At 39.5% G+C, this 23,846-nt stretch overlaps 1 protein-coding gene across 3 annotated transcripts in view; it reads right to left on the bottom strand.

Annotated features, from left to right (window-relative positions):
* Positions 1-17,141, bottom strand: part of RAD23B (RAD23 homolog B, nucleotide excision repair protein) — a 34,294-nt gene extending 17,153 nt beyond the window's left edge. The window contains exons 1-4 of one of the 3 annotated variants that reach the window (XM_067464347.1): positions 16,901-17,140; positions 6,840-6,927; positions 5,874-5,955; positions 2,212-2,291 (exon numbers count right to left, since the gene is read on the bottom strand). In XM_067464347.1, the coding sequence (XP_067320448.1) occupies positions 2,212-2,291; positions 5,874-5,955; positions 6,840-6,842 (165 nt within the window). In that variant the 5' untranslated portion in view covers positions 6,843-6,927; positions 16,901-17,140. Of the gene's footprint in view, positions 1-2,211; positions 2,292-5,873; positions 5,956-6,839; positions 6,928-16,900 lie in introns of all 3 variants that reach the window. The other 2 variants (XM_067464346.1, XM_060762548.2) reach the window with 2 other exon arrangements.
* Positions 17,142-23,846: the final 6,705 nt, after the last annotated feature.

The raw sequence follows: 23,846 nt of genomic DNA, 5'->3' as shown, positions 1-23,846 counted from the left end.
TCAGTCATCCATGTGGACAATTTTGGATTTCAGAATAAGAGATGCTCAACCTGTATTCTTCTGTGTAGATTTATGTAATTTTTTTCTAAAACACCTATAAAATCTTCAGTGTTCAATGTCTAATACATTACTGTTCAGGTCCCCTTTCCGCCAATGTTTGTTTCCATTTATATTGTTTTCCAACTAATTTATTGTATAAGAAGCCCATCAGACCTCCTTTTCTAATTTCCACTTTAAAATCTGATCAAAGTATGTTTCTGGACTTTCCTTTTTTCTCCAATCCATAATCCTTTGTTTCAAACCGTTCCATAGAAGCCAGTTACATTGACCACAATTATCCTTTATTGTCTCCCAATCCTTGGTTGTCCCATCTCGGTTTAGGAGGTCTCTTATCAGTTTCATTCCATTTTGTTTTAAATTTGTTATCACTTTGCCAAATCTTTTGTATTGTCTACGAACCCTATTATCATATCTACTTTATTTATTAGGAATTTGCTTTGCCATTTTTTCCAACACTTCATGGATGAGATCATTGGGTCCCCATTAATTACTTTTAATACCTTATTGCCAACTCTCCCTTTTAAACACAGACAGTGATTCCATCCATTTATTTTTTTTTCCATTCTGGCCCATCTTTTTGAACTATCAAAGTTTAATTGTAACAATCTTGTTAATTGGCAGGCCTCAATTTCATTCAGGGAAGTAAAATATTGAGTTGGAGATTCTATTTTTGTTTGCTCCTACTATCCAATTTTTTGCTGAGTTGTCCCATTTCTTGATTATTTTGTTGAAGATACGATATGGTAGGATTTGAAAAAAAAATGGAAATTGGGGGGAAATCATCACATATCCCAGTCAAGTAAAATTATTTTTCCAATTGTGAATTTGATTGAATTGATTAAATTGGAAAAAGTCAACAATAAAAATAAATAAATACATAAGGACTGGAGAAACACAAAGGAAAAAATTGACCAAACAGTATATAACCCCAATTAAATTAGCTCATAAAACTAAATCAATCAAAAAAATATGTTTACACAGATGTGGAGAAATTGGCTCCTATATGCATATGTGGTGGGACTGCAACAAAGTACAAAAATTCTATGACAAGGTAAAGAAGGAGATGGAATAATTAATAGAGCATAAATTGGAGTTGAACAAAAAAGATTTTTTTACCCAGAAAGTAGATAGGAAGGATAATATTATAGACTGGTTGATATAATAAAACATATGATAGTCACTGCCCAAGCAACTGTGGCGTTGGGCTAGAAAAAGCACAGAAAGTGGGAAGATTAAAAATGGTTTGAATATTTAGTGGATTTCATGCTCCAGGACTACATCCTCGAAAGCATAACCAAATATACATCAGGACGAATCAACAAGAAGTGGGATATGAAACAGGAAAGATTGATAGAGTAGAAAGAAAATACAAAGAACTGCACCAGATTCTCTCTATGATTAATCAATTAAAATAATATGTGTATGAAGGAAAGTACTGTTCTGTGGGGGGGGGGGGGGGGATCTGGGAGTAACCCCTAAACGGTTCTGGCCCAACTTACATGTCCGAATGCAACTCCCCCTATGAACCATCTAGGGAGGCCCTGCTCTCGTTATCGCCTTTGTCACAAGTACGTTTGGCATAGACGAGAGACAGAGCCTTCTCGGTGGTGGCCCCTCGGCTATGGAATGCCCTCCCTATAGAAATTAGATCGGCCACCTCCCTTTTAACATTCCGGAAAAAAGTCAAGATGTGGCTTTTTGAACAAGCATTTTCAAATGCAGAGTAACTGACATAGGAAAATGGCACGACGACAATGAGACTGGACAATGTTTTTAACAAGGAGATACTATGAATTTATATTTTATTAATTTGTTTAATTTTTATTATATGTTATATTTTTTAATTATATTTATGATATTGTAAGCATTGAATTTATCCTGTTAACTGCCTTGAGTCACCTACGGGCTGAGAAAGGCAGTATACAAATACAGCAAATAAATAAATAAATAAATAAATAAATAAATAAATAAATAGACGCAAGTGGGAAATAAATGCGGAATCGTCAATGTTAAGCAAATTAAGTTAACAACATTCTGTTTGTATTATGAAATGGTTACTGAAATTTACATTATTCTACCTGTTTTACTATAAAAAAAACTTTTAAAAACACCCAGAAAATCTCAAAATAAAATTTATGAACAGTAACTTACCTTTGTCACCATAACCACAACAAAGTTCTTTTCATCAATTTTGTATTCTTTCAGAGCAGTATCATCATTAAGAATTTTACCTAGAAAATCAGACAAACATTTCAGATGGTTTTTGCTTTCCTTAGCCTTCACCACCACAAAGTTGTGGAAATTAATGTGTTCCCTCTGTGTTGAAAGCTGTAAGTAGAAACAAGTAATATAACTGCATAGGGAGCAGGCTTCTACAATCATCAGAAAAACTTTAGGTTTACAGGTATATTGCGCTCATTTGACAGATTAGGAACTAGGGTGTGCAATTTGGTTAAACCCCATGCTGTTTTCAGTGTCCAGATTTTGGTCCCCTCCCCCACCCACCCAGATCAGATTTTCAGGAGCCTCCTGAAATTGGCCAGGGAAAAGTCAGTTTTTTGGTTTGGCAGCCAAAAGATCTGGGAAGATCCAGCCCATTGGTGGCAATGGGGAACTTACGAGGTTCCCTTTTCCGTCATTTTTAGGGCATCAGTCTTAAGAAGTCTTGGATTGTTTCTCCTCATATCCTTCAAGACTTGGGTTTAAGACATCAGACCTAAGAAACCACTGTTTCTGGCATCCTTTCCTGTAATCCCCTTCAGCTAGCCCTGGGTTAAAATGTCAGGCTTAAGATACCACTGTTTCTGGTGTGCTTTCTTTTATTCTCCTTCAGCTAGCCCTGGATTAAGACATCAGGGTTAGGAAATCACTTTTTCTGGTATCCTTTCCTCTAATATTCTTCAACTAGACTTGGGGAGGAATTGAATTCTCCCCGTGAGGACTCAAGCTATCCCTTCCCATCAGTAAACCACCCCAATATTTAAACATACACCCCCCCCCCCCAATGCCATTTCACAGCCCATAAATGAACTTGCCAAAGGAAAAGATTGCAACTGAATTCAAAAGCAAGATCCTAAGAGCAGCAAACACAAAGCACATTAGTGGCTTTTTTGTTGAATGACTCAGGTATGCAGCAGGGCTTCCAACCTCACACGGAAACCAGTATGCATATGGCTGCCTCCCTCTCTGCACTCCATGTGTCGCTGAAAGAAACCAAAGGAAGACTTTTTCAGCAACCATGTGGTCTATTGCAGCCAGAAAAAAAATGGCACAGCGCCTATGCTGAAACAGCCGGAGCCCATTTTGAAAAATGGATCTGTGCATAGTCCTATTAGGAACCAGAGCACTGTCAAAAAAGCAGAAACTGCCAAAATGTGGTATCTGATCCATAGCCTACTAAGTAAGTGGAGAGCGCAGTAGGGATTGAATGAAAGATGGTACTGAGTCAAAAACAAGAAAAAACATGATTGCAGTAGTATTGTGCAAATCTTTTCATTCAATCTGGAGTGCTCACTGCCTGCTAATTCAACAGCCACCAAACTGCAGAAGACAACCACTCCCAACAATCCCTTCCAAGCACATCCAAAGTTATCTCAAGTTGTTATCTAGGCAAGGTGTGTGCACAAATGGTGACATCCAACTAAAAGAGACCCTACCTTTACTCTGTTGACTCTTTCAAATTATGTAACTAGAACCCATTACTTCGGTGCATAGTCAAAAAAGCAAACCATATGTAAAATTAATGGATTCTGATTCTAATTGTAAAGAGTCAAAAGAGCAAACAGAGAAAAAGCAGACTGTCGAAAAATGGGGAATGTCTGTATTGTCGCACACCTCTTATTTTGTGGCAGAACAATACTAAATTCCCACATGAAATAATAGATAACATCCTGTTAACCACTAACAGCAAGTAGCTCATAATATAGTTACCTGTTTTCACAACATGATCTATAAGTTCACCAGTTTCCTCTTGGGTGTTCTTTCTAAAATTCTGTTATGATGATTTCTACTTGGGCATTTGTTGCATAATTTATTAATTTAGCAGTTCAATCAGATTACTATACAGCAGTGTTTTTAAAACTATTTGGTGGGGGATGAAATTGTTTTTTTCTACGGTGTGCCAGACCCCAGCAATACTGGTATCTATTAGCTACATCTGTTTCTTTCTTTCCTGGAAATTCACCATGGGCCGACAACAAATAGCTTGTGGATTGGCACTGGCTGGTGGACCAACACTTTAAGCAGCACTTCTAGTAGCAAGTCCTGGCTTAACTGTTGTATTCAGTTGTACTTAATGGAAGTCAGCTGAATTACAAAACTTATACAAAAGTTGATGGAATTATATATAAGGTACTGTTGGCCAGAAATTCTAGCTAATCATTTCTAATTGGCATTCTTTGTCTATTCAAGAGATGTCTGCACTGCATCTTCAATATTTTATTAAAAGTGTTTTCTGTCATAAATCCAGTAGCAAGAAAAATACCAATGCATTTATATATATAAAGCTAAAACCAATGCATAGGAATATATTTCTGCCTGTCAGATTGTTTACGTTGCAGAAAATCTTAATGCTATATTTCAAACAGGCAGTGAAAGCATGAAAGACTTCTGGGATGCTAATCCAATTAGCCCAAGTTTTTAAACGTTTCATGATGGGATAGAAATGTTTTGATTAGCAAAAAGACCTCACAAGACAGGCATAGTCCTGTAAAAAAAACCTATAATAAATGAAAGCACACAAGGCTCTCAAATAAGATAAATAAGCACCTATTCTACAGTTTCACACAGAATAGTGAGGAACTGGCCCATGTATTTAGAAAACAAATGCTTATATGCAAAATAAAGCAGTAAGCTGTAACATATGAATCACTGTGGATAATATCTATAGAGACCAGGGATGATAAAAACTGATGACCATGGGTATTTTCCCCTTCCAATTGTCACGACCACAGATAAGAACTACACAGAATTTGGATTCATCCTTCCACCTCAACCATGTTTTTCACCAAACCATTTTTCAACTAATACCTATGCTACATAACATATTCACAGCTGACATAGCTTTAATTTTTCTTTTCTTTTTTACAGTGCACTATTATATACATTTATTTAATTAGTATGAGGTTCAAGACACAAGCAGTGGAAAGAAACAGGACAAGCCTAAGTATGCCTCTCCAAATCTAAGTCTTACTGTGTTGGATGAACCTTTTTTCCAAGTACAGGCGGTTCCCAAGTTTTGAACAAGATAGGCTCTGTAGGTTTGTTTTTAAGTTGTACCTGTTCCAACTTAAATATAAATTCATTTTTAAAGTGTAACTCCAGCCACACACACACACACATTTTGGATAGCATAGAGCAGTGGTTCTCAACCTGTGGGTCCTCAGGTGTTTTGGCCTACAACTTCCAGAAATCTCAGCCAGTTTACCAGCTGTTAGAGGATTTCTGGGAATTGAAGCAAGAACATCTGGGGACCTACAGGCTGAGAATAATTGGCATAGGGAAAAGATAACACCCACATGGTGTTTGTTTTGCTGTCTGTGCCACTGGTTCATAAGATTTTATTTCACTTTCTATCTCTGTGATAACTGGATTTTGAAAATTTGGCTTTACACATGCATATAAGCAAAGCAACCATGGGACTAAATAATATACATTTTCTCAAACAAAATGTCTAATTTTACAATATTTACTGAATGAAATTAAAGAAGCTGGATATCTTCTCCCATCACTGGGTACTTTATGAACAGATTGGAAGCGTCATGTTTTCTATACAACCTATTTCAAAAGTATTTTTATATATAAGATCATTTTACCTGCGTATATTAATTTTTGGCCTCCTACTGGAAATGCATCTTTCCCCTTTTCCGATTCAATCTTCTCTTTCAAAGCCTTAACCTGTAACAAATAGTTTCGATTAGAAGACATTTGATACTTCTAACGCTATAATATCACAACACCTGATACTCTTTCTACAGTACAAAAATTAAGGGGATTTCCCCCTTTTCAATAGAAAATAGGGTTTAATCTTTTCAGTGCTAGTGCGTTAAAATGATTCAAAGCCAGTGATACGAATTCTGAAATCTATGGCAAGCAATAGCCACATTTTACAATACCACAGTTTTCACCACATCACAGATTACAGCAGTCTCGGTAAGAGACATCTAACCTATGCACTTCTGCAGCTAAATTCAACTTCCATAGGATCTGAGGACATATGCCACACCCTGGGAATTTACCAATTAACACTCTCTTACTTCATTAAAAAGAGATCTAGACCAGATGCAGACATACCAACTTTAATGTCCTCCAATTTACATCTGAGTTCCATTTTTCAACATTATCCTTCTCAAATTCAAAACCCATTGATCATAACTATTTCTGACTTCACCATTTTAACCAGTTGTTAAATATTATAGGCCTTATCATACAAGGATAAAAAAGTCAGATTTCTGCCCCCTCATTTCTCATTTCAGCCTAACAAACCTGGTAGAAAATTACACCAGCCAGTTGAGCTTAATACATCTGAGACCCCTTAGAACAGTGGTTCTCAACCTGTGGGTCCCCAGATGTTTTGGCTTTCAACTCCCAGAAATCCTAACAGCTGGTAAAATGGCTAGGATTTCTGGGAGTTGTAGGCCAAAACATCTGGGGACACACAGGTTGAGAACCACTGCCTTAGAAAATGTCCAAATTGAGGAATTTGGGACTTTCTTAGCCAGCCAGGCAGATATGCTGAATTTTTCCACCTCTAACTATAAGATGAGAAAGTATCTACATACCATCTAGTGAAACAGGTTCTACCACTTCCTTCTCCTTGCACAAGAACTTTATCTCGTAATCAATGGCCAAACAAAATCTTCAGATAGCCTAAAATTTAATAAGAGGAACTAAACTCATCAGTTTTCACTTCCAAACAAACTTGTAACTTCCAAAACATTTATATTCCAAGATCAAATACCTCGTCAATGTAAATCTAAAAATTTTAAGTCAAAAAAATCAACCCCAAAATCCTGGGTCGACCTATTCGTGAGTTAAAGTACTATACATTAATACTTTAAAAAAAAAACAACCACCCCATCCTCTGAGTAAAGTGGCAAAAGTGAAAGCTTAGGGCCCTTCCAGACAGGCCCTATATCCCAGGATCTGATCCCAGGTTTTTTGCTTTAAACTGGATTGTATGAATTCCCACTGTCAGGGTCAAACAGAAAACCTGGGATCTGATCCTGGGATATAAGGCCTGTCTGGAGGGGCCCCAAAGTCTATTCTGGGAGAACTTACTGACTCTTCTCTGCTTCATCTGTTGTGTGTTGCTTCTGGTCTTTTAGAATGGCTTAGTGTAAAAATGGTAGCAGCAGAGGAACACCAATAGAATAGTGGGGTGGGTGCTTCTTTTAGATTCTCCCATGATGGACTAAGTTCTTGCCTTTAACCACTCTCCTGAGATAAGAGGATGTTTCCTTTTTGGTAAGAGTTAATATGGAAACCTAGCTGTTTTGTTTTGTTACAAAAGGAACCATGCCCTTCTCTGAGGAAAAAGACCTACCTAAATTGCTCAAGAGGGCAAACATTATCAATCCTTGGGATGGGGAGGGGATGGTTACGACAAATGTCAAGACGACAATTACAAGCTACAACATCAAATCAAGATATCTCTAGCTAAATCTGAAAAATTATATATAATATTAAGTGGGAAGACTATTCTCAATACAAAAATAGCTGTTAGAGAAAGGTTTCAAATTTATAAACCATCTGTAAATTAAACATTTTCATTCAGTACAACTGTAATCTAACGTATGTTTATCAAGATATATATTAATTTAATGGGGCAGAGTGATATAAATAACCATATGGCTGGGCTATTAACGATACAAGTTGTCTCAAAATGTTAACTGAAATCAAAAGCTTCATGAAGCTATTTTGTGTTTGTTTGATATCCTATTTTTTTTTCAAACATGGGAAGCTAAGTTAAAACTACCATACAACATGTATTTTTTCAAACGAACAAATAACACTAATCCAATTGAAACATTAATTTAAAATAAATATTAAACACTTATGTCATACTCTGTATTTCCAGAAAATCTACTTTGTAGTTTGAAAATAATATTTTTTCCCTCAAATTATAATGACATTTTGGTCAAATATTATTTGGGCTGGTGTATGTTCTAAAAGGCCATTTTAATGTATTTATTAGACATGTGTGCAAAATTCGTTCTTACAGTTCCTTCCATTTATTCAGAAGCAAGAAACAGGAAGCCCCCTCCCTACATGAACCTCAGCTCGACACAAAATACTGCTTTTGTGTGGAGCCAAAATTCCATGTGTACGCGCTTCTTCTCTTTCTCCTCCTCCCTCTTCGTGCCCATAATGCCCCTCATTCACTCACAGGAGTTGCGGCTGGGCAGCCCCACATGCGGACCTCAGCATCAGGGCGGAAGGAACCACTGTCCCTTCCTCCTTACTGTGCATGTGTGTGGTGTGGTGTGTGACTGTGCAGGCACTCGGCTGCAGGCAGTCACTGACAGGTACGAACACACTTTCCAGGCCTGTGTGCGCCCCACCACACACATACACTTTTTCCAGGAAGAAAATGTGTGTGGCATGGGGCATGCAGGAAGGCCCAGAAAGAATGTGCGTGCCTGTCAGTTCCTGCCTGCAGCCGGGCACCTGCACAGTCACACACCCCATCACACACACATGCCCTGCTGCCTGCCACACTCTCCAAGTGGAAAGAAGGGAGGGGAGGTGGTTCCTTCTGCCTTGAAAAAACATGCTTGGTGAGGTTTGGATGTGGGGCTGCCCGGCCATAACTCCCGTGAGTGAATGTGGGGCATTGCGGGCGCGAGTGAGGGAGGGGGAGGAAGAGAAGAAGCGCAGTGGCCACTTACACATTTGCCAGTGACTGCCAGGCAGCCAAGTGCCTCGGAAAGGGGAGCCAGTGGGTGGGAAGCGACCCCCCCCCCATCATGGGCCGATTTTCAGGCCCCGTAATGAAAGAATCAAAAACAACCCTCCCAATTTCGGAGCGCTTACCAAAAATGGATCAGGCCCTGCAACAAAAACCCAGAAGCAAAACAGAACAAGCTTTTACCTAAATGCACGCCCCTAGTATTCATTTTATTTTAATTCTGTTTTTAATCACACTATTACTATTTAATTCTTTTTTAAACTTTTGTACTGCACTTTTAAAACTTGCCTAGTGTGGATTGTTAGCCACCTTGAGTCACTACAGGGAGAAAGGCAGGGTATAAATTATAATAATAATCTGATACCTAGCAGATACCATGCAATCTATTGCAGTGGTACCACTTCTAGAATATATATTCCCCTCTGGCAATAAAACAAAATACTTGTTAATGTTTTATACATTTTTGCTATGTCTGTACTACCTTTCTCCTGTATGGGACCTAAAGTAATTCACAACATAGATTATGATATAGTTAAAACCAGTCACATCAGTAAAATAGAACTTAGAGGGCCATTAAATAAATTATCCTACTAAAATAGTGCTAGTTTCAAACAATTTAACGATATTTAGAACACAACAATGAGAAAAATATAGCAACACTCAATTAGAAAACCTTTCTGTAGCTGGTAATAATAGAGCCATCTTTCTGTCTCATTTACTGTCACTACAGTTTGAGTCTACCTTACAGATAATGCCAAAATATTCCAAAACACAACATTGTCTTTGTGGGTGGCATGATAGCGACACTTTTGGTTTCTGATGGTTCGATGAGCACAAACTTAATTTCATGCACAATGTTTTTTTTAAATTGTATAAAATTATCTTCAGACTATGTATTTAGGGTGAATATAAACATAAATAAATTTGGTGTTTAGAATTGGATCCTATGTTCAAGATTATCTCATCATATATATTGAAGTATTCTGAAATCCAAAAAACCCTACAAAATACAGAATACTTCTGGTCCCAAGCATTTCTGATAAGGGATACTCAACGTTTACACAGGTTTTTAAAAAATGATTTACACCACCACTAAAAGTCAAGAAGGTGTGAGTTTTAGAAAACCCCACTTTTCCAAATTCCATGGTTGGGAGAAGATATTGAAACAGTAAGCAGGCATGCCTTTTTGATAAGTAACTACCAAAAGATAAAATGAATGTTTCAGCTGTAATTTCTCAGCTGATTTCATGGATTTTGGCAGAACAGAAGCTTAAGGCTAAAACAAAATGGCACTTTTCCCCACTTTAGGACACATCTGAAAGGCCAATGGTGCCTAGCAGTCAGATTACAACACCAAAACTGACAGTCACAGGCCTACATAAGGGAGAACAAGAGCCAGGTATTTTAAAAGCTAGTGCTGCTCATACTCCAAACCAATGCAAAATTCTGAAAAGTCAGAATACTGAGATCCAAGAGCATTCCAGATGTGTAAAATGTACATGCTAAATTTCATCAAAGCAATATGCCTTCTTCCTCTTACAAAAGTGTAAGATCCTACTGAGCATATGCGTATCATATTAAATTACCTCTACCACAGCTTTAAATTCAATAAAAATTGGGAGGGGGCTAAAATGGAGAAGGTTGTTACAAAGGAGTGCCCAAAATCAGGATTAAGTGCTTCGGATAATTATAGAATCATAGAATAACAAAGTTGGAAGAGACCACATGAACCAACTAGTCCAACCGCCTATTGTACAAGAAAAGCACAAAATATCCTTGACAGATGGCCATCCAGTCTGTTTAAAAGCCTCCAAAATCACACTGTTGCACTGGAGGAGAGGAATAACAAACAGTTTCTCTAAGGGCCCTTCCACACAGCCATATAACCTGGAATATCAAGGCAGATTACACAGTATCTGCTTTGAGCTGGATTATCTGAGTTCACACTGCCATATAAGGTAAAGATAAAACTTTTCCCCTGACATTAAGTCTAGTTGTGTCCGACTCTGGGGGTTAGTGCTCATCTCCATTTCTAAGCCAAAGAGCTGGCGTTGTGTGTAGGCACCTCCAGGGTCACATGGCCGGCATGATTGCATGGATTGATAAAATTAAACAAGATTACAAGACTAAATCAGGACTAAATTATACTTTTGTGTACAAAATAGTTTTCATATACTATCTTTTCATCTATTACAGCATTACATTCATGTTAAAAAAACCCAATCTGCATTATTCTTATAATAAAAATGGAAGGCCAAAATGTACTAGTTTGTTTAAGATTATCAACAGAAGACATGACAAAAAGAGAAATAAAAACTAAGGACCCAATGAATTGTACAAGTCAAAAAGATCTGAAGGTTTCCTAGCAATGTAGTTCACAACATAGGGGTCTCCAAACTCCAAACTCACTCAGGGTCAACCTAAGTCTGAAATGACTTGAAAGCACACGACAACAACAGCAATCCTATCTCATCAGCCAAAACCAGGCCCACACTTCCCATTGAAATACTAATAAGTTTATATTTGTTAAAAATGTTCTTCATTTTAATTATTGTGTTGTTTTAACTGTTTTTTGCACCACAAATAAGATATGTGCAGTGTGCATAGGAATTCATTCATGTGTTTTTTTTCAAATTATAATCCGGCCCTCCATCAGTTTGAGGGACTGTGACCAGGCCCTCTGTTTAAAAAGTTTGAGGACCCCTGGTCTATGAGGTGGGTAGCCTGGCCGTGGAACAAGTCAATTGTAGAAATCCAATCAAATCTTGGAATAAAAGAACCCTGGTAACTAATTTCTTGAAGCCTACAGCAATCCATTTTAACAAGAGGCATGAATATTAAAACATGGGATTCTTTATTTTTAGGCTTCAGCTTTTCACCAATTTTGTCAGACAATCATAGAGAATGGAGTACGGTCAATAATCAAATTCCTCTATTTCTCACAACAGCCTGATAAAGCCACTGTCTACGCATCAGGAGAATGATCGGATAACATACTTATGGGATATTTTTCCATCCCCAAAACCCAATCAGGTAATGTTACCTGATTACTAAGACATTTGTCCATCATACCATTGAAGACCAAGCATCTCAGATGGTGAGCCAAGAGTCATTTTACAATATATTATGCTAAAACATAATAAATGCTAAAACAGTGATAAACTGCTTTAAATTTATTTTAAAATGTATTTTAAATATGATCCAAATTTAGAATTTCTGTACTAACCTTTTCAGAATGTAGAGAGAAATGGAAAATCAATACATTTAAAAAGTTATTTATATATATATATGTGTGTGTGTGTAAAACAAAATGTTGTAGTCTTTTTTTTTTAATCAGGTGCCATGTTGACCAGCCAACTTATTTTTTAAAAAACCCTTAAACATACTTAAAAAGCCAGTGAGAGATTGTATTTAATATTATATTTCTTAATATCCTGGTACAATACAAAACCTGAAAACAGTATAACACTGTTAACAACAGGATCTACACAATGTGGATAAAACTTTTGTGGATAAATTGTGATTAATGCAGTCTCTCTAAGAATCACCTGAGTCCTCCAGTGCAACTTCTGCCACAGAGTTGTGCTGGAGGATCCAGATTTCTAGCGAGGTATTTTCTGAAGTTAAAAAATAGCTTTTTATTCACAGTTTTTCCACTTTCCTGGGGAATTCATCACAAAGAATGTGGATAGTTGACCTCCAACATGTTACGTTAAATTGCACTTGTTTATGCAAAACTATTAACCAATAATCTATATGATTAAGTAGTTATAGATAGTACAATAAATAATGAATTTTCAGAGCAGCCTTCCTAACCTGTACTGGACTATAATTCCCACCATGCCAAAACAGCAATGCCAGTGTTGGAGAGCATTTGAGTGTTAAATTGTGATATTGTAATGTAGTAATGATTTGACAAGTTCTTCTTTCTATAACTATTGTAATACTTGAGGACTCAGTCTGTAAACTGTAAACTGAGATATTAAAAAAGCCTTCTGGTTGAGCATGCAACCTGGCAGCTCCTCCCTTCACAAAAGTAAACCAACCAGATCTCTCCCCCCCCCCCCCACATCTTATTAAAATTACATCCAAGGTGAATACTCTGATTAATAGGTCCAAGAACAAGTCAGAATACAAAAGTGTAGTCTGAAGATGATATTATAATATGACTTCTCACAACTATGTCACAACTATGTGCACCATAGCTTCCTATTTTGAAGTTTTCAGCAGACAATTTGTTTGTTCCTACTATGAAGGGAGGAGCAAAAGGAATATGCCCATAAAATCTACTATTTCATCATATTTAATTGAGATATTGTAGCCCAGACAAACAAGCCCACTATTTCCATAATGCTTACAACAGCATATCGTTAGCCAATTCTTTTCTATGAACTGCAGTGTAGGCATTTAGGAAGTGCAGTTTCCAGTTCCACTGCTGATCTTAAAGTTGCAGTGTTATATCTAGAGCTACAAAATGCCCACTACAAATACAAAATCTAAAGTTGAGAGTGTAGATTGCATAAAACTATCGAACAAATTAAGCACATCTCCAGATCACACCCCAAGTACAGTATATATATAAACGGTGTTTTGGAGAAATGTTTACATTGCACATAACAACTAGCTAAGCTGAGAACAGAACCAAAGCACTGTTTATCTTGTTTACCACAGAACATATATCCTTCCTTAGCAATGAATCCATAGGCAATGAAAAGCCTTCGTAACATGTATTTGTTTACCAAACTCAAATGTCTTAGTATCTCTGAAGTTGTATGTAATCCTTACAGAAAAATACTGTCAGACTTGAACTGAAACATGCTTAACAATACCTTATACATCTATAGCTGTATTCCAGCAGAAAGGGCATCTAATGAAATTAATAGACACACTTCTTTAAGAGTGAGACAAGCATTATGAAGCAGACATACCAGTTGTTCTAATGCTGTATAGTGGGTCCTCAGTATCTGCTTGGGATTGGTTCAGAGGACAACAATTAACACACTGATCAGTGATCTCAGTGGGGTATAGAGTATGACTGTGCAGGTAGGCTCTCCAAAACATAAGGCAAAATCAATAACTGTTCTTTACCAACTCACTAGGCTGTACTGAATCACTGTTTCCAAAACTTGGAATATGTTCCCACTTCTGAATAAACAACCAACAACGATGGCCAGACAGAGGAAAGCACATGTATATACAGACATCTACATTACTATGTGTCGAAAATCATTCCAATATTTTGACAGTGCAAATTCTATCACTGATAGGCGTGTGCACATGTGCCTTCAATGAGCCTGTTGCTTTATAGAAATCCAATTAATTTCATAGGTTACTCTTAGGCGAGGAATACTCAGGGATAGTTTTGCTAGTTCTTTACTATGAAATATTGCCCATGACATTTAATTTTCATTGGTGGTCTTTCATTCAAGTACTAACTAGGGCTGACCCTGCTTAGAGTCCATCAGATGGGATCTGGTGTGTTTAGGACATTTCAGCAGGTTTGTGTCGAGTCCCAAAACAAAGTCTCTTTAAAAAGAAAACTCAGCAGTGTTTTGCTAAATCCTTCCTCTGAAATATAACTTGCAGTACCTGGCATTTATCGTTGGTTTCCCATCCAAGCACTAACCAGGTCTGACTCTCCTTCAAGATCAGACTGGATATAGTCTTAAGGGGTTTAGACCACTTTTCTGATAGCTACCCGAATTACAAAGACAGTATAAGCTTAGTACAACCTTTTTGGGTAGCATGTGTCATATGTTAGGAACTTTCCTCCTCTGCGAGTTTCCAGGATCAGCACTGAGTCCAGGAAGACCCCCAAACTGCAGACCTGTGTAATCAGGAGGAGTGTCACCCCGTCGAGCACAGGGTGCAACCTCACGACTGACCAGGAAGACCTCTGTCTTGTCTGGATTTAGCTTCAGTTTGTTAACCCTCATCCAGTCCATCACAACTGCCAGGCACTAGTCCAGAACTTCGGGGAGCTTCCTTGGATTTTGGTGGAAACGAATAATAGTTTGTGTGTCATCTGCATACAGAAGACACCAAACTCCTAAACTCCAAAGACCTCACTCAGCGGTTTCATGTCGATGGGGGATAGAATAGAACCTTGCACGACTCCACAAGTCAATGGCCAGGGGTCCGAGCAGGTGTCCCCCAGCACCACCATCTGGGTCTGGTCCTCCAGGAACGAGTGGAGCCACTGCAATGCAGTGCCACCAAGTCCTATTCCAGAAAGCTGGCCCAGAAGGATACCACGGTCGATGGTATCGAAAGTCACTGAAAGATTCAAGAGAACCAACAGGTACACACTCCTTGTCAAGCTCCATGTGAAGGTCATCCACCCAGGTGACCAAAGCTGTCTCCATTCCATGACCATTGGAGTCCACGTTGCCATATATTCCAGTCCAAAGCAGATAATGTGGGATTTTATTCAGCTGTGTGGAAGGGGTCTGAGGGCCCTTCCAGAAAGGCCCTATATCCCAGGATCTGATCCCAGGTTTTCTGTTTATGCCAGATTATCTGGCAGTACGAACTCATGTAATTCAGTTTAAAGCAGAAAACCTGGGATCAGATCCTGAAATATAAGGGGTTTGGGTTGGATGGCCCCTGTGGTCTCTTCCACAGCCCCTTCCACACAACTGAATAAAATCCCACATTTTCTGCTTTGAACTGAAATATATGGCAGTGTGGACTTAGATAACCCAGTTCAAAGCAGATATTCTGGGGGGCCTTCCACATAGCCCTATATCCTAGAATATCAAGGCAGAAAATCCCACAATATCTGCTTTGAACTAGGTTATCTCAGGGCCCTTTCACACAGCCTTATATCCCAGAATATCAAGGCAGAAAACCCCATATTATCTGAGTGTAGACTCAGATAACTCAGTTCAAAGCAGATTTTGTGGGGTTTTCTGCTTGATATTCTGGGATATAGGGTTGTGTGGATGGGCCCCTAGAACATCAAGACACAATAACCCACAATATCTGTTTTGAACTTGGTTATCTGAGGGCCCTTCAAGACACGCCATATATCCCAGGATCTGATCCAATGATTTGTGTTTATCCCAGATTATCTGGCAGTGGGGACTCATATAATCCAGTTTAAAGCAGAAAACCTGGATTCCGATCCCGGGATATAGGGCCTGTCTGGAATAGCCAGGAATCCACATTGCCATATATCCCAGGGCCCTTCCACACAGCCCTACATCTCAGAATATAAAGGCATACAATCCCACAGTATCTGCTTTGAACTGGGTTATCTGTGTCCACACTCAGATAATGTGGGATTTTCTCCCTTGGTATTCTGGGATATAGGGCTGTGTGGAAGAGTTCCCAGTTTAGAGCAGATCTGGGGTTGTACTCAGCTGTGTGGAAGGGGCCTAAATATTATGATTCTAAAACCTCCTGGCTCACTTCTCCCGCGCATGGATCCCAATAGTGGCGCATGCGCACACGGAGCCACGGACGGACACACACAGAGACAGCCTGAGTGACACACACACACACCCCTTCCTCGCGCGAAGCGATAATGCACAGTCATGGCACCCTTTCCCCTTCATAAGCAGGCCCGCCCACCCTTTGCGCGACGGAGACGACACTCAATACCCTTGTCACCACCCAACGAAGCAGCAAGAGCCGTCATGGCGGAAAAAGGAGGGGGGGGAGAGGTTTCCCCTCTTCGCGAAGAAGGGTCTCGAGGCCCGCGCGCAGGCCTGGCCTATAGCATGGAGCCGTTTCCATAAGCGACCAATGGCGCGCCAACTTTTCCCTCCTCACCCCCCCCTTCCCCTCCCCCCGCTAAAAAACTTCTACAGGCCTCTTTGCGAGCTAGGCCTCGAGGAGGCTCTCCTTCCAGGCCCCGCCGCCATTTGAGGCCTAGCAGCCCTCCTCTTCCCCGCCGCCCATCCCTTTCCTCTTCCTCTCAGGCCGCACCGTCTCCTCAGGGTCGATGTCTATCTTGAAGGTCTGCTGCTGCAGCGTCTTCAGCGTGACTTGCATGGCGGCGGCGGCTGCTTGGCAGTGGGGCCTCCTCCCCCGGCGGAGCCAACCCGCACCCTCCTCCTTTCTTCCTTCCTTTCCTTCCTTCTTTCCTTCCCTCACGGAGGACGGCAGGCAAGCTCCAGCGACGTTGGGAGAAAGGAAAAAGGGAGGGAGGGAAGGGGGGCAGTGGGCGGAGCCACGACGCGCCAGACGTCCCCATGCGCGCGCACCGGCGCAGGCGCACTCCGGAATTCTCACGCTCAGGGCAGGGAGGGGGCCGCCGCGGTTGGCGCCGCCGCCGCCATGATGACGACAGCGCGCGTGACGCTGCAGTCTCGTGACGGCCCCTCCGAGAAAGTCCGCCAGCGGGAAAAAGGAAGAACTGCGCATGTGCGAGCGGGACTCTTCTTCCCCGCGGAAGAAAAGGATGAGGGAAGCGTCAGAGAATAAAACCAGGAAGGAGAGCAGGATTTGAGGAAGGAAGTAGGCGCAGAGGTGAGGAAGAAGGGAGAACTCAAGAACGTATTGACTGAGGGCCCTTCTACACAGCCATATGACACAGAATATAAACGCAGCCAATATATCTGCCTTGAACTGCGCTATCTGAGTCTACATAACCGGGTTATCTGAGGGCCTTTCCACACAGCCATATAACCCAGAATATCAAGACAAAAATCCCACAATATCTGCTTTGAACTGGGTTATCTGAGTCCACACTGCCATATAATCCAGTTCAATGTGGATTTTATACAGCTGTGGAAGGGGCCCAAAACAGAATAATCCTTTGAGGCAGCTGAAAGTGCAATTTCCCTGGATTTCTCTTTTACCACACTTTAAACTCCTGAGGCGAGGAAAGAGAAAGAGTACACACAGGCCCCTTCTACACTGCTATAAAATCCATATTATGAGGCAGTGTGTACTCATATAATCCAGTTCATAGCCGATGATGTGAATCATCTGATTTAATAATCTGGATTATATGACAGTGTAGAAGGGGCCTTGGTGATAGTATGATAGCTGGGACCCAGTGCTGCTAGCACGACACTGTTTCTGCAACGCAGGTTCGGGTATGTTGGTAGCGCAACGCGGGTCAGAATCAGGGAAGGGAATATATGTGCAAGACAGTGCACCTGTCTTCACCAGCTTCATGGCTACCCCACATCCAGCCTGTCCACAAACTGAACAGCGTTGCCCAATAATTAAACGTGCCTCCAAAGAACTCACTTCCTGCTCAGTTGTGCGAAACTGCTCAATAAACTGGATTTCATTAATTCCTCACCACTCCTTGTATGTCTCTCCTTTTTATCCTTCCTTCGAATGCAACAACGAACTATCTTCCCGACTCTGTTGCACCTGCGTCTCTCACTCTGTCTGCTCTCTCGTCCACGTCATTCACGTGTTTCCTTCCCTCATTCACAACCACTGTTGCGAAAACAGCGTAGCGCTAGCAGCACTGGGTCCCAGCTATCATACTATCACTGTGGTCTCATATAATCCAGTTCAAAGCAGATAATATGGATTATCTAGTTCAGGGGTCCTCAAGCTAAGGCTTGAGGGCTGAATACGGCCCTCCAAGGTCATTTACCCGGCCCTCGCTCAGAGTCAACCTAAGTCTGAAATGACTTTAAAGCACACAACAACAACAATAACAATTCTATGTCATCAGCCAAAAGCAAGGCCACACTTCCCATTGAAATACTAATACATTTATATTTGTTAAAATTGTTCTCCATTTTAATTATTGTATTGTTTTTAAGTGTGGGGTTTTTTGCACCACAAATAAGATATGTGCAGTGTGCATAGCAATTCATTCATTTTTTTTCCAAATTATAATCCGGCCCTCCAACAGTTTGAGGGACTGTGACCTGGCCCTGTTTAAAAGTTTGAGGACCCTGATCTAGTTGATGATCTGGATTATATGGCAGTGTAGAAGGGGCCACAGTCGGTTTATGTATGTGGTGAGAGCAGAGTATATAGACAGTACACACAGATAGGTACACAAATATGTGTATATATACTCATGTGAGGAGTCACATATATATGTGCGGTAATAATAGTAAATTTTATTACACAACTCTCACAACTTCACGTGAGGCACAACACAGTAAAAAGCATTAACATAAAATACATACTTTAACACATTACTATAAAATACATGTATTAAAACGTATGGTATAAAGATGAAAATGCTATAGTTATAGAATGTAAATATAAAATTCATGGTTCAAAATTTGCTGAGTAGGCCTGTTGAAAGAGATGGGTCTTTAGTCGTGTTTTAAATATAAATATGCATATATGTGCATGCAGCATGCATACAGCTTATACATGGTAGGCCAACAGTCATTAAGGGGCTTCAATCTTTAATAATGCCTTTCAAAAAAAAAAAAACAACAACACATCAGGACCTGCCTAAAAGTACTATTCTGTCTTAGTGAATGTGTGCTTACATTGCTTACATGTGTGCGTGGCAGTGCCTGCCTGTGTGTGCATATGTACAGGCAGTCTTCAAGTTATGAACAAGATAGGTTCTGTAGGTTTCTTCTTAAGTTGATTTTTTGGTAAGTTGTACAGGTACATTATTTAAGGGTAACTCCAGACACACACATGCATATATAGGCTTTGGATAGCATAGGGAAGTGTTAGCACTCTTGTGTTTGTTTTGCTGTCAGTGCCCCTGTTCATAAGATTTCACCTCACTTTCTGTCCCTGTGATTATTGGGTTTTGAAAAAAATTGGCTTGTTGTGGAAAAAAGGATTGGTGATGAAGCTTCAGTGGAGACCACTTTTCCCCATGAAAACTCTTTCAGGGATGAATTTCTCTCACTTCCTGTTGTCTCAGCCCCATTCTTAACTATGAGTCATTTGTAAGTTGAATGTTTGTAACTCAGGGACTGCCTGTACACAAACATGTACACAAACACACATATCCATTCTTATTTTTTCTGCTCTATAGGATTACAGTCTGCAACGGATTTTTGTGACAGCAGTCCTGTATACATTATTTGTGAGCCATTCTTGTTGATCTCTAAGAATTAACTCCTGTTAGACACAAAAGTCATGTTCTTTTGTGATAGCTTTCACTATATTTATTGAGTTTCGTTTGTACTTTTACTGGAATTGGAATGTCAAAGATGTTCAAAAAGGAATTGACACAGTTGAAAGTTTAATTCAAAATGCAGTGCAATAGCAAAGCAACAAACAGGAAGCAAATTCCTCACTGATCAGAAGTGCTTCTTTCTTTCCCGGAAATTTGCAAAGCACTACCAGCTGTGCAGGGACCAACACTTTGATTAGTACTGCTGTCCTGCAAAAGAGATTGGTAATAATGTGGGTGGAGGGCCACTCAGCATCTGGGTCTCTTTCACACTATGAAATCATAGTGTTACGATTCCACTTTAACTGCCATACTTGCATCCTATGGAATTGTGTAGTTTATATTTTAGTGAGGCCCTAGAGTTCTCTAATTTTGAATTCTAAACACTCCATCCTAATCTGCAATTCCATAGTGTCGACACTGCTCTAACCAATTAAGACTTTAAAGGTTGAGAAATATTCAAAAATTTTAACGGCTGAAATGAATAGAGACAACCATTTGTCCTCCAGATAATTCTGTATATTAACTTCTGCTAGTCCTAGCCATTCTGGCAAGTGGTCAGCAATGATGGAAATTGTAGTCCAGCAGACTTGCTGATCACTAGTCAGCCATGGCCAATAAAACTCTTAATTGGACTTGGAAGATAACTGGCAACAAGCTCATGTTTTTCAGCATGGGTTAACAGTTATTATGATACTGAGTGAGCATCTGTTATTCAGAATTCTGCTGTCTGAAATAAAGATACCTTTGCTTTCTGATGGCTTAGTTTATACAAATTTGATTTCATGCACAAAATTATATAGTGTTACAAACACTCAAGTTATACATAATTCTTCATGGAGAAAAGGAACATATAATATACTTTTGTTTTATGTTCATTTTCCCCAAAAAGTACATTATCAATTTTCTCGTATGGCTAGAGTGCTGTAGATGTATGCTAATTCTTTAAATAGTCATTTCGTGAACACACAGGTTGAACAGTTAGCAAATAGTGAAACACATGGTGATCATGATTTGTTACCAGCCTCTCCTCACAACAGGGGGCAGGGCACAACATAGTTAAACACATCATCATAAAAACATTCAATAAAATGCATATATTAAAACATTTTTATGTAAAACACACACACTAAGATTCATGGAACAAAGATCAAAATACAATAGTCATAGAATGTAAATTTAAAATTCATAGTTTGAAATTGACCAGATAGGCCTGCTGGATGAGATTGGTCTTCAGTTGTATCTTGAATTCCTACAACTGATTTTGCTGATTAATCTCTTCCAGCAGGTCATTCCATAGTCTTGGAGGAGCTGACAGTCGCTAGTCAGGTTCTGGCTGGTTGGAATAAATGTCCAGCGTAAATTGTACAAGAGAAAGCGATCCTGTAGGTAACCAAAACCATGCAGTGCAACACTTTGTACTTTACCCAGAAATTAATGGGCAACCAGTTGAGTGACTTTAGTGTGGGTGTAATATTCTCACTCCTGGATGTTCCTGTAATTAGCCTGGCTGCTATGTTTGGAACTAATTGGAGTTTCCAAACTTGGTACAGAGGTGGCCCAATGTAAAGTGCATTGCAGAATTCCAACCTTGAGGTTACCAGCACATGCAATGCCATTTTAGGTCCTCTGATTCCAGGAAGGGGTGAAGGTGACGTATCATCTGAAGCGGGTAGTAAGCACTTCTGACCATTGCATTTACCTGAGCTGACATTTGGAGAGATGGATCTAAAAGCACTCCCAACCAGTGAACACAATCTTTCAGGGGGAGTGTAACCCAACCAGAACTGGCTGAGATGCCTCCATTCCCAAGTTAGGACCCTTAATGGCAAGCACTTCTGTCTTGTCTGGATTTGGTTTCCATTTATTTTTCTTCATCCAGCCCATTACCTCCTCCAGGCATTCATTCAGAAGAAACGTGCTGTCCTTAGCTGAGGTGTTTTCTAGGTCCTCCAGCATGATTCTTTAGTATGCTTAGAGTTGCACTGGAGTAACAAGAAACTTCTCAGGTGTCCTAGGCATTTTTTAGGTCCTCTGGTGCAAGTCTATGGTAACTTCTGGTAGAAGTCACTTGTTCAATAGGGTTCACTATTATCTGTGATTTTTGCTATCCTCAATAAATCTATGAATGTACCCAACCCAAACAAACATACCTGCTAGAAGAAGTATTTCTTTTAAGAAGGCTATTTTATGTGTTTCTGAGCAAATACAGAGGTTAACATTTTATAATGGATATGATGAAAATCATACAGAGATGTAGCTATATTTAGAGACGTAATTATGAATTTCAGTACACTGCCATATGTACCTATATTTCTACATTATGGGAATAATGACTGCATTATGGAAACATAGAACAATGCAATGTGCCTTGAAGCTGCTACCACATTATTAAACAAATAACACACCATCTGTTGTAGAATAATGTTGGTTCTAAAATAGATGGTTTTCTTAGCACATAAGTAATTTTCAAGCTGGACTACAGTATTTGGTAATTCATCAGGGGCCAGGCTGAAATGCATGGCTTCTCTGATACTTTTTATGCTATTTAAAAGAAAACAATTTCTTCTCTTCAGCACACAGTACTTGTCAAGCTTACATGTATATGTACCTTCAATTCACCTGTCGACCTATGGCAATTCCATGAGTTTCACAGGGTTTCCTTGGGCAAAGAATACTTAGAGTGGTGGTTGGAGCGCAATATATTATCAGCATTCTGATTTACTTCTGTAGTCACAGCTCAATCTATGCTAATCACAGATTTTCTAGTAAATTAGCTCCTATTCCCCACTATTTTGCTCCTATAACCTGTGGGGAGGTTATGTTTCCATACTCTCGTTATTTCAAACGCGTCTCCTTGTGAAATCAAGTCAGTATCCTAGATCCTTTTTGTGAATTATGCCGTTTTCACAGTGTGTGTATGTGTGTGTGAATATGTATTCAGTTGCCTTTCACTTCAGCTTGTGACTAGTCCAAGGTCATCCAGTGGTTTCTTCAATAAGAATGCAGATTTGGACTCTTGGTGTTCTAGTCCAACTCTCAGACAACTACTTCACATTGGCTTCATTTTGCCTAGCTGGTTTTTCTAGCTCTGAGAAGGGCTTTAGGAAACACCAACAAAAGGCTTTGAGGCTCAGTTGTGGTCCATGATACTTTGCTCAATCCTGTTGTACAAAAATAGCTGTACTACATGATCAGCCGTGTAGATTACTTCCCAGAAGCAGATAACAGCAACAAACTATACTTATCGTAGTGATCTAATTGTAGTACAGTCTGAATAGCAGTCTGAAGTTTGTTGAATTATTCCAGTTGAGCATTCTTCATCATATGGTGGCTGTATTGCTGTAGAAATCTTATGGGGCAGTTGATTGACTGCAGCCTCCCTACCACATAGAACTGCAAGGACAGCAACAGAAAAATATCTTTCTCTTTGAATTTAGTCCATTTTTGTTGTTGTAATGTAATCATAAACAGTCTTAAGTGATAGGAGCTCAAGGGTTTGAACTGCAGGATCAAATTAGCTTCCACCACAGTGGTTAAGGCTAAATCTATAGATTTCTAGAGATATTCTTTCTAGATGTCCCTAGGCCCTCCAACACAATGCAATATAGAGTCACACAGATTCTTAATCAAACCCATAAATAATCAAATCTGCAAAAGTTAAATTCAGAAATGTGAAGGGCAGTTTTAATGTGTTTTGCCACCTGTTATTGATCAACTTGCATAGTAGCAAAATAGTCTGGTATTTGTTAACACAAATACAGAAGAATTCTATATGCAGGCTAAACACAAGAGGCATCCTGA

This window comes from Anolis sagrei, chromosome 2 (genome assembly GCF_037176765.1).
Source record: "Anolis sagrei isolate rAnoSag1 chromosome 2, rAnoSag1.mat, whole genome shotgun sequence".
NCBI lineage: Eukaryota > Metazoa > Chordata > Lepidosauria > Squamata > Dactyloidae > Anolis > Anolis sagrei.
The sequence above is the reverse complement of the archived record's forward strand: the minus strand, read 5'-3'. Positions and strand labels throughout refer to the sequence as shown.